Source organism: Ammospiza caudacuta, chromosome Z, assembly GCF_027887145.1.
Source record: "Ammospiza caudacuta isolate bAmmCau1 chromosome Z, bAmmCau1.pri, whole genome shotgun sequence".
NCBI lineage: Eukaryota > Metazoa > Chordata > Aves > Passeriformes > Passerellidae > Ammospiza > Ammospiza caudacuta.
In genome coordinates this window covers 36,777,933-36,790,348 of record NC_080632.1, presented here as the reverse complement: position 1 = coordinate 36,790,348, position 12,416 = coordinate 36,777,933, and the positions used below count along the sequence as shown (strand labels likewise).

The 12,416-nt window shown below is 33.7% G+C and overlaps 1 protein-coding gene across 1 annotated transcript in view; it reads left to right on the top strand.

The window, feature by feature from the left end:
* CCDC171 (coiled-coil domain containing 171) overlaps positions 1–12,416 on the top strand; it is a 150,446-nt gene that overhangs the window by 70,273 nt on the left and 67,757 nt on the right. Inside the window, exons 17-19 of the mRNA XM_058823984.1 lie at positions 3,895–4,121; positions 4,797–4,976; positions 6,650–6,835. Coding sequence (XP_058679967.1) covers positions 3,895–4,121; positions 4,797–4,976; positions 6,650–6,835 — 593 coding nt within the window. The remainder of the gene's footprint in view (positions 1–3,894; positions 4,122–4,796; positions 4,977–6,649; positions 6,836–12,416) is intronic.

The window sequence follows — 12,416 nt, the reverse complement described above, 5'->3', positions numbered from 1 at the left end:
TGGAAGTAGCAGGACAGTAATAAGATGATTCATTTCCCAGAAGCCTAAATAACAAACCGATCCCAGAAGACGCTGAAACAAAATTGTTTTGATTCAGTTTCATAGCTTTCTTCTTTGGTCATCCTGTTTTCAGTAACTTAAATTTATATCCTTACAAAGCGAAGTTTGAACTGTATTTCAGAGTATTTACAGGGTTTATACTGCAAATGTTCCTGTGTACAGAGTATTGTGTAGGAACAGCAAATTGAAGAAGAATTGAGAGAAATGGAGCAGCAGCATGGATCTGCTGAAGCGACTGATTACAATACCTTAAACATCATGATATTTTGGCAATTTGAACAATATGGGAATTCTACTGGTCTCCATTTACTAGATATCTCTGCACTCAACACAGGCTTGATTTTGAGAATTAAGAAGAACCATGCTGGGAATGTTATGACCACAGTCAGTTTGGTGATTCTTTAATATCTTACGTCTATTTAAGTAATTTCCACAGAATCTCAAGGTCTATCTGCTCATGTTTTACTTGGAATTCTGTTGCTCATGAGATCAAGTCTCCTAAGAATTTTTGGGTCAAAAAATAGTAATAAATAATTTAAAGTTTGATATGAAATTTCCAGAAGTGTTGAAGTAATTAGGCTCTGAAGGAATATATTTGAAAGCTTCCACACTTAGAAAATTACATTATGTTCTATAAGTAGTAGTTTAAGTAGAACTTAAATCTTCAAACTGACTTTAATTATGTTGAATTTCTTAAAAAATTATAAATAGGCAATCCTTTCATGTCTTTAAATAATGGCAGTTCCGGATTAGACTATATGTCACAGGAGAGAGTGCTACAAGAAGGTGCTGTCTGGATCATCAAGATGGAATGATTCAGTGTCTTAGAAATTATGTTTAAAAATGGCTAGGTTCTGGGGAACCATTTTGAGGCACCTTTCTTAGTCTTTTAAATAAGTGGTTCTGTTTTGACATTGATGATCGTTTCACTTTATAGTGTTAGTTAGTTTGGGACTCATTCCAGCATGCCTTGGAATGATCTCTTTGCTTCAGTTTCAATGCAAATTCATTGCAGTGTTGGAGTTTTTTTGTTTGTTTTGGGTTTTTTGTAAAGTTAGATTTTAGGTTTGTTTGAACAAAATCTGTACTGTCATAAACCAGAGACGGTAACAGCCAAAGTTTTCACTACAAATATCATCAACTGTTAAATATATAAAGCTTTAGAAGTTTGACATGAACATTTAAGTCTTGCATAGTACAAAGTTAATCCTGCTGACTGGTGTTCAATTGCACCAAAACAGAATAAACAAGAATTGTTTTTTCATCTTTCAGTGAAGTAATATTTGACACTTTTTTTCCATTTACTTAATGTAAAACTTAATTGCTTTGTCGTATACCTGTATTTGTGTTAATAATTTCTTAGAGACATCATAAAGTATATAATTTAACACATAATTTAATTTTTATTGTAATTCTTTCATCCTTCATGGCAGGTACTTAAGATATATATACTTAAACAGTCTATTATCCTCTCAGTTATTATAGATACAGTTCCTTGTGGAACTGATTTATGTTTTCATTTTATCTTTCAAAGCAATCAGTAACTTCCTTCAAAATATTTCTGTCTATTTAGTCAAAGCTACTCTTCATAAAAATAATGGAGGACATGACTATTTATTGCTATCCCAAGAAAATGCCTTAAGCTGTGATCAAGCTGTGTCAGGGGAAATATAGGTTGTATATTAGGAAGAAGTTTTTCACAGAAAGAGTGATAAAATATTGGAATGGCCTGCCTGGGGAGGTGATGGAGTCCCCATCTCTGGATGTGTTCAAAAAAAGACTGGATGTGGCACTCAGTACCATGGTTTAGTTAAGGTGTTAGGGCACGGGTTGGACTTAATGATCTTTAAGGTCTCTTTCAACCTGGTGATTCTGTGATTCTGTGATATCTTGAACTGTGCTGGTTGAGGGGAGTGCTTGTTGAGAAGTGGAATGGTCATTTGAAAATGCTACAATAGATTTGTCTGCATTATTATTTTAAATTTACTTTTGATACCTTTAAACATGAGATTCTAGGCATAGGGGAAGTGCTGCCATGCTAGGTACTGCACATATGGAGAAAAAATATGTGCTTATGACAGGCAAACAATATCTCATAACCTGAGACAGCAAGTGGAAATACTGGGAAAAGCGAAGGAACAGTAGCTCATTGAGCTCCTTTATTCTATATATTCCAAAAATCATGGCAAAGGACAGTTTTTGAGAAGGTTTTGGCATCAGCTTACATAGAAGGCCATAAAAATGTTCTAGTTTTAATTTTAGGTTAATTTAACTAAACATTCAACTAGTGAATGCATTCTGACTGGAGAATTGCAATAGCAGTATTTTCTGGGTATGAAAAGAATAATTTTTTTTTATTGCAAAGGATGTTTAGTTAGTTGAAGTGCAAGATAAAAATGCCTCGTCAGATTTTTAACCTCAAAGGTGCTATTTTAGTCATGAAGAAAAGACAGATCTGCTAGTCACTGTAGTTATGGAGAGCATGTACTCAAAAATGATACTCCAGTTAAGCACTGGCTTCATTGGAGTGGTGCTATGTCAAACCTGAACAGGAAAATGGGTTTGAAAATAAAAGATTTGATTTTATCATGTGCTTTTTTTGTTATTGCTTACAGATAAATCTCAGCCTCACATGTAAATGATCTTCTTTACAATGAGATTTGTAATAAAAACACATCAATAATCATATTCTGTTTGCTTTGTACCTCTGGCTTTTTCCCTCACAGTCTATAAACAGAAATTCTTTAACTTAAGCCAGGGTTATTTTTTTCTGTTTATACTCTTAAGCAAATATTTTAGTTCACTGCAGCAACAGGAGATCTCCTGTACTACTGAATGTAAATAAGCTCTTCCATGCTTGTCATCTTACACTGATAGTATCATAAGACAAGTAATGACAGATTAAGACCTGCCTAGCAGAGGGAAAACTAAATTACAAGACTTTTATTAAGGCATAAATAAACCTATTAACTGTTATCTGGAATACCAATTAGGGGAAGGAGCACTGACAATTTTATTTATCAACATTAAACACAATTATTAATTACAGACCTGACGAATCTAGCAGTAAGCAGGACATGTTGGGTGTGCTGGGGCCTTAAGTCCATTATATGAGAAGGATGATTACCAAAATCCTGTGGGGAAATACGTAATTGTAGCTGTAAAATTTTAATTGCCTTGGAATAAGGTAAATTATATTCTCCTGTCTCAGAATATAAATAGTATGGCATTAAGGTACCAAGCCTCACTAATTTTGAACAGCAAATGATTTAGACATCTGTAGAGGGGAGGGAGGAAAAATCAGGAAACCCTCAGAAGTTTGCATTGTAAATATTATAATAAAGTGTTTCACCATGTGCTATTACTTCTGACTTATTTGACCTGACTTCCATTTGCTTGCATTTGTCTTGCATGTTTTCTGAATTATAAAATTAGAACACTAAAGTCTTTAGAAAGGATGGTACTGGAGAACATGATAACAACTGGACAAGTAGTCTGTGACAAAGAAATCCTATTCTTTAGAATCTTATTCTACCCTCCCATTTGCAAATGGATAGGATTAGGATTTTCATTTCTAAATACACAATTTGTCTTCAAGTCTCTCTCTGAAATATTCCTTTGAACTCAATCTTCCAGTGGAAAATTTCTATTGAGTAGCTTTAAGATCTTTTTTATTGTGGTTTCTTTCGCTGAAAGAAACTGAAACTAATAACCTACTTGATGTTTCTTTTCTGTGTTTTGATTTGGGTTTTGTTTTTTTGTAGGGGGTTTTTTGTTTGTTTGTTTGGGGGTTTTGTTTGTCTGGGGTTTTTTTGTTTTTTTTTTTTTTTAAAGGTACAAAGTCCTGGCTTTCTGGAAAGTTACTGTTAAATGCAGCCAGGAATTCATTTTCAAAACTTATGGACAAGCTGAGTGTTATAATGGAGACGGTTCCATTAGACCACTGCAAGTGCATTACTTATCTGGAGAAAGACTCCTTGGTGCAGAGCCTGGCTCATGGACTGAATAAAATAAATACCCAGGCCCTGGAAGCTGGATTGTGTGACAGAGTATCCAGTATGGTATGTATAATTATAGTCCTACTTTATGTAAGCAGTAGGTTCATGGTCTAAGTGTTGGGATGAAGCTCTCTGGAGAGCACCATAATTTTGTTTCAGTTTGTGAGACTGTTACATTGAACCATTACAACTATGTAGACATCAGAATCCCAACACCCAGAAGCATTAGAGCACCAATGTACTTTTTCTTATATGTCAAAGAATTTTAAGAAGATATTTGATGTATCTAAGAAAAGGGGTTTTTAAAGTTCTTTCAAAGTTGTATTTGCTTTGTAAGAACTAACTTGCTTTTGGCTTCAATTAAATTTTACGGAGTTGTTTCTTTGTTGTGGTTTCTTTTTTGGGGGGTGGGGGGTGGTGGTTCCGTTTTTTCGTGCTTTGCATTCCGTCTTTCAATAAAGATAGCCTTTTCCCTATAATCAGAGGGAAAGGAGAGACCTGCAATAATTGCTCTTTTATTGTGGGCCTTACATTAAAATAGTACTTTCTTGAAAACAGAATTTTCAGTTACCCTCAAGAGTACGAAGGAGAAACAAGTTCACATTTTGCACTCATGAAGCTTAGAGATGATGGACAAAATGAGAGTTTTGTCCAATTTGCTCGGGTATTACATGTGACTCTTTTATTGATAAAATAGTTCATGTTAAAGCATATAAATTTCTTTCTGATTATTAACAGAAAAACATAGAATCCTTGCAGAAGCAAATATTTGAATTTACACAAAGACTACATACAGCAGAAGTGGAACGCCTCTCACTGCGCCTACAACTTGCAGAATTCAAATCAAATTTCAGTGAGATAAAAAAAGAAGCAGACAAAGCACAGAGGCTGCAAGAGCAATTAAATACGCTTAAGCAAGTAAGTATATTTGATTTAGACGTGACTGCTTATAAGACATGTTTGTGTGTATTCTTTTGAAAATAAGTATAAAATCATTCTAATATTAAAAGAATTTTCCAGAAGATTTGCATTGTAAGGGTGACTAAACTAGAAGTCAGATGTGTTTAGAAAGGCTTCCCTTCCCCAAGAGTTTCTTTTTGATTTGTAGAATGAGATGCTCTTGTAAATTATATGTTTGGTCTTCAGCAACCAGGTTTTCTTCTGTGTGTTGAAAATGTTGATGTGATTTATATACCCCAAAAACATTTATAGATCTCATTTCAGCAGATTAAAGTCAGCTGCCATGAGGGTATTGAATACGTGTGTTCATGAGAACTTCAAGAAGTATAAACTCTGTGTGGATATTGCTGAATATTATGATAGACATTTTTTTGTATCTTTGATGCTGGGTTATGACCTGAGCTAATCAATGCAAATTTTTGTGTGGCTGTTCCTCTGAAGGACTAAGTTTATGGAAGGGGAAAAAAAGGCTCTCTTCTACATTCCTGCTAGCATGTATGCACCAAATTCCTCTGACTCCTAGCTGTCACTGATTTATTTACTTAAACACAGTGCATTCGCTAGCCTGTAAATAGGTTGTCCTACAGGAGCAAGAAGACACAACAAAAAGGTTCCTTAACTGCTTGAAACCACAGTATTGTGACTAATAGACATGGTAATTGAGGGGTAATGGTATTTGGTGGGTTCTCAGACTCCTGTCATATGTACAGAACTGTGTCTTCAGCCCTTGGAGGGGAAGAAACTTGTTTTGCTTTAGCATGCTGGAGGTTCACTATGAACCTTGCCTACTATGCTTATTTCTTGTAGGTTGCATTCAGAATTGAACATATGTTTGAACTATTTGAGATTGTTAATGGTTGAGAATTAAGAATGGTTAATGAATACATGTTCAACAGGTATGCTGTACAGCTAAAACAGCTGTGGCCCAGAAAAAGCTGTGTTTTCTGTAGCTGTGACCTGATACTGAAGCATAGTTGGTAGACTCATCAGTGTGTCCCAATCAAGATACTTCCAAGCAGAGAGTATTTAACAGATAATGTCAAATCAATTCTTCTTCCTATTCCTAGCTGGTAAAATATTGGTTTTTCTTACTCAAACAGACAAAATTATATCTGCTTATCTTCAGTTTTGCTCATACTGAGTTTTAATGCTGACAGTTCTGGGAAAATTGGAAGAAATTATCATAGTTTAGATTGCCATTCAAGTGTTGACAATTATTTTCCTTGAAGAACTATTTTGTCTTTCTGGAACACTTTTGGAAAGTGAGAATGAGTTCAGGAAGATGTTTACAAGGATTGACAAGATATGCACTAAAATGTGGGACATTTATCTGCATATTTCCTTCTAAATATTGGTTTTTAGCAATCTAGGGTGTTAATCTGAATAGAATAGCAAATGCATACTGTTTACAGTAGTCTGAATGCTGTTTTGAAAAAATACAGTGAATAAAGTTGTCTGGTCATTTCATTGCTTGGTGGTCTGTCTTTGAGTTAAAAAACCTAAATAAATAATAACCTTTAGCATACTTTTATTTTAGAATTTAATATGCTCCCAAGTGGAACTTGGGAAGTCAAGTATGTAAACAGGTAAGTATAGTTACATAATCAAACACAATTTATTTTTCTTATCAGAAATTAATCACCCATGAGAGGTTTGAAAGTGTATGTGAAGAATTAAATAATGCATTACATCGGGAGCATCAGGCACAATTGCTTTTGAATGAACAAGCACAACAGCTACAGGAGTTAAATAATAAACTAGAATTGCAATCCAGTGAAGAAGCAGATAGAACCCAAGTCTTAAGTGAATCTGTAAAGGTAAGATGATTAGGCATTAATTAGGCACCTGAAATTTTTTTTTGGTGAATAAGCCAAATGTCGTAGTTCTTGTGTAAAAAAAATGTAAATGCAACATACTACATAGCCCATTGAAATTTTAGGGTACTTAGAAACACTTTCAAGATTCTTCAATATATAACATCACTTTTCTGCTCTTAAAACTGGGTGGTGTGCACTAATATATGTGAAGTGTGTGAAATTTATAGGGGACATAAGTGACAGATCTAGCTATCACAAGGTGTTTGCAATTTATAGAGAAAATAAATTAAAAAGTACAGGAATACTTTGATTTTTGATAGAGGTCACAATAATATTTTAAAACCTGCATTGTCTGTTTCCTGAATATAATCTTAGGATGGAGCATACATTTGTCAGTTTGGAATATGTGAGGTGACAATAGAGAGATATCATTTTTTCATCAGAATTTAGAACTTTCTGTAGATGTAATGAGTAATGAGGGAAAAGATGATGTTATCAGAATCTCTGATGACAAACAAAGGAACAGAGAGAGTATTTGAGGTATTTGAACAAAGAGACTATTTTAGGTATTTGAGAGTATTTGAGTATTTGAAACCAGGTGGATATCTAACATGGGAAGAGAGAAAACTTTGTGATGGCAAGTCAGTAATGGGTGGTGACCTGAGCTCAACAGCTTTTAGTTATTTTCTATTTAAAGCAAGCTTTGCTGCTTGTGTCTGCTCTTCAGCCCTACTACTGTCTTTTCATCTCCCAGTTTTCCTCTGTGAATTGATAACTGAGCAAAGGGACTGCTTCACCAGGATTTTGAGAAATACAAGCACTTGTAATTCTGAGAGAGGAAGTGTCAAGCAAGAGGAGAACCAAAATTATTCCAGCTGCAAAAGCAGTACGAATGTCATAAATATTGAAAATATTACAATGAAAGTACATGTCAAAGAGGATGAGTTGCAGCAAAGTAGCGATTTCAAATGATGTATAGTGGAGGATGCTGAAGGAAGTTGTTAAATTTATTAAGGAGTGTTTTCACTGGTGTTATTACTTACTAAAAATGCCTTACCTCACTAAGGCTAAAAGACCGTGACATTTCCAATTTACCTGTTGGTTTCTGTAGGTTTTTTTTTCCTCCCTCACAATTCCCTAGTCTTAGGTGTTTCACTTGATAAATAGCTAGTGTTTTCAGTCAGGTTACTTGTTAATACTATTGCTATTTTCTTTCTGATATAACTGCAGTGTATATTTAAGATGTTAGTCTTGTGTTTGATTTCTTTGAGAAATGCTTGATTCGAGATTTTTAAATGGCTATTAGGAATATAAAGAAGGCAAGGTCTAGAAGACAAATCGTATTTGAAATCTTAATTTCTGTCTACTTTTTGTACATTAATACATGTTTTTTCACCATGTTTTACTTGTCTAAAACACACGTTTTCATTTGTTCAGAGACTGTGAAGAGAAAGGTCAATTGTAGGCAAACAAAATATAGGAAGAACTTTTAAACAAATAGGTTACATAGATTATTGGATACTGAATTACATTTCACAGCTTCTGGTTTTTATTAATTGAAGGCTACATACAATTTTTTTTTGAGACAGTCATGATCCTGAAATGCATCCTAATTCTGCAGTTCTTTAACAGTTGTTTGCTACTGGAACAACTTAATTTAGTGTAAAATGCTTGGTTATTGCTCAAATCTTTCAAGATACAATGCAATGTAATAATATAGGTGATAGAATAGAGGCAAAGAACATTGACAAAATAAACCTTAGGGCTACAGTTTGCTACTGACAGGTAGACAGGTTTGGTTTATTACTTTTTAAGTATCAATCCTTCCCATTGAGGAGTTTTAAACCAAATTTAAATTGTAGGCTTCTTACTCTGTACTGTTCCTCAACTTAGAAAATTAATTGATATATCTTAATTTCTTCATAATATTTACGACAAAATGTAGCACAAAATTGCATTTTTGTTGTAACGGCATGTATCTGTGACTGAATCAAAAAAGGAGACAGGAAAGTTGTGGTAACATGTCAAAACATGATAAATATCTTGTGGTCCTTGATTTCTTTTTAGTCATGCAGATACAATTTTATAATGTATGCATCCTAAATCATCATTTCACCTTCACTTTCTATCGTTGTTTCTACAATTCCAAACCTGTGTTGTATAAGTACTTTCAAAATTCAAGTGGCAGTCTAATATAATACATTGATACCAAGGAGTAAAAGTGGTTCTTAAATTTTGAGCCCTATATATTTTGGTTTTTAAAATTAAAGAAAAAGTCTCTTTTCTTTCCCACAGTTCACCACCACCCAAGCTTGTTCATGCCTTTATTCACAACAGGAAGAAATGGTCTCTGCCCTGGCATCTTAATTGATAGACTCTTTTATTTAGCTTTGTTGGGTTTTGTGACTTAAAATGTTTGGGGGTTTTGTGGGGCTTTTTGTAGCTTTCATTTTTCAGCACAGTGAAACAATCTCATCTTTGCAATAATCAACCTTGCCCTTGTAAAACAGTGTTCTTAAAATTGTATAGGGTTTCAACTGAATGCTTAAATAATACAGAAAAAGAAGAGCATTTTTACTGTTGCACTGTAAAAAACCAAAATATAAAATAAATGCCTCCATCTTTATTTTAAGATATAAAATAATATTACTTGTATAGACTTCAGTGTATATAAAATTTGGTGAGTGTGGTGGCATACAAGTAAGGTCAGGTAGATAGACATGGTGTGAAAAAAAAAATAGACATGCTTTGCATTCTTTAATCATAAGTTTTAAACAGGTAAGAAGAAGAAAATTAAAATATTAGATACTTCTGCTTTTGATAGCTTATTTTTAAACTTATTCACAGTTCGACAGCAATCAGTAAGAAGATATTTTAGTATTCACGTACTTTCATAAAGTAGGCTTATTAAAGGAGTAATACTTAATTTCTTAGCTTTATCAGTTCAGATTTTAATCCTGTATATTTTTATCTTCTTAGTGGCATATACCATAGAGACATCCAAAGTAGCCAATTACATTCAAGGTCAGCTGGAACTAAGCAACTCTTTAACAGCACTTTTTTTTATTAGATGAGGTGAACCATTTGCTCTGGTTCCTTATTCTTTGAAGAGAAGCTCTTACACAAATAACGTAAACAGGTATCAATAACAGACATATTTTTAATTCCTGATACCAGCTTGTCTTAATCAAGTAAAGTATTTATGTTTCTTATTGATATGCACAACCTATATATTTATTTCTTTTTAGGTATGGTAGTACCTGTATATTTTTAAGGTTCTATTTATTTCTATAAATTGTTAATTAATAGCTCCAGTGCAATAGATGTTAAATCATATAGCTTGATACTGATATGCCTCAATATAAACTTCAATACTTGTTTTAAAAGAAGGTACCCTAAATTTTGGGTTGTTTAATCTGGTGAGTTTAGTGAAGCTGTGATTAGTTTATGACAGAATAAAATTATGAGGAAAAAAAATTTCATACAGATGCTTTGATAACACTCACAAAAAGGTGTTTTCTGGTGGGAAGATTTGAAGTGTTCTTTTCAATACCTATGTCATTCAAATCATACATACATATTCTTTGTTCAGTGCATCCTTCACTAAATAGATATATCTGAATTTACTAGATTCAGATGAAGATTGGGATTTCTCTGTTTGTTAGAAGTGAATGTTTCTCTCAGCAGGCTGTCTGTTCTTGGGTGAATTTGAGGTGAAAATGATACACAATTTTCTGCTTATAATTGCTTTTCTTCTTCATATATTTATAGACATATATTTTCTCTGAAAGACCATTTCAAATATTTACACAATTTCTTTTACTAATACCACTACACATACTTTGTGAGTGAGTTTTGCAGTTATTTACGAAAATGCTGCAGTATTCTAACTTGGAGAAAGGCTAAAAGACTTCACTTGCCTGAGGAAGATGAAGTGATTTTCATGCTCCTCAGAAAGATTGCATTAACAGTAAGAAACAGAACTAGGATCTGAGATTTTTTTTTCCTTTGACATCTTAAGTTGAAAAGATTGCTAGAATTTGGATGCACTGAGAGATACAGTTGGTTCTAAAAACTTGTTTGTCTCTTTGTCAAGAAACTGCATTTCTGTGTATTGCCGGATTAAATGTAAGGCTGTTCCTTAAAGAAAGCAATATAGCTGATTACTGCTAACATCTAACTTAACAGAAGATTTATATTAGTAAAATTTGGCATTTAAAGAAAAGCAAGCTCCCTCCTGAATAGGTTAGAAACTAAAATTCATAATTCATTAATTAAATGTGGGGGGTTGTTGGGTTTTTTTTTTAAATTCCATACTGTCTATGTTCTGAACACCTAAATAACTTATAAAGTAGGTAAGAATGGATTAGTATTGTCAACTGCTGTGTTCTTAGTCGAAAGTGGTAATGTGTCTTCTTAGTACAATAAATAGGAGGTTAAGGAGATTTGTCAGGTACTTCAATTTGTGTTAACACTATTTGTAAAATAAATAGAACTGTTCATTCTGCTCTGTTACATAACTTCCACTATGGCTAACTTCTTAGTCTTCAAAGATTTATGTTACCTAGAAACTTGTCATACAGCTAGTCCTTTGTGCTATTTTTTTTATAGTTTGCAATGCATTGCATGTGGAATTTAGGTTTATGGGAAGGGATAGTCTTCCTTCTAGCAGCTGCTGTCTTTACATAATAGGAAGACACATAGATAGCACAAAATTGTGGGTTAGATCTGAGAGCTCTTTTTTGCAAAAGGAAACAGAACACAGCCTAGATAAAGTCTGCACTCTACTATTATTAGTGAGTCTGTGTTTCAGATCTCTGAACTTCACTTTAAATTTCATGCTTCTGTGGTGTGTTCAGGGAGTTAAATTCATTGAATCACAGGAAATACTTGCTTGGAAAGGATTTACAATGATCATCAACACCCAGCTCCTGGCCCTGCACAGGGCTATCCCTGTCACACAATGTGCCTGAGAGAACTGTCCAAATGCTTCTTGAGCTCTGTCAGGCTGCTGCTGTGGCCACTTCCCTGGGAGCTGTTCAGTGCCCAACAACAAATGAGTGAAGAACTTGCTCTTAGATAGGTTTTTAAATCTGTCTATTTCCTTTGCTCTGTATCTAGAACATTCATCAGTATTACATTAGTCTCAAGGGACTGAAGTCAGTACATGGTTTTTATATTTGTTTTTGTGCTGTAGTCATCAATGAGCAGCCAAGCAACTATCAACCAAGTTGTTGAAGGTCTGCATTAACTTAGTTCTGAGTCAAACTTTCTGGAAAATATGTAAGTAATGACCAGAATGGGAGGAGGAATAAAGTTAAAGTCTGTCAAAGTTAAAGTTAAAGTCAATGTGATTTTGAATTCATTGTATGCTTGCATTAACATGAAGGTCAATGCAACAATGCAAAATATTGTAGTATAAATCACACAACCGTAATTTAATTGGAAGCTCTTATTTTGAAAGGATATTATCATTACTGTTGTATTTCTGTTTCATTTCTCTGCATTTCCTCCTCTGTCCAATTTTACAAGTTGAATGTGTCAGTTAATTTTTGAGCAATGTTAAGGTTTTGGAATTTGA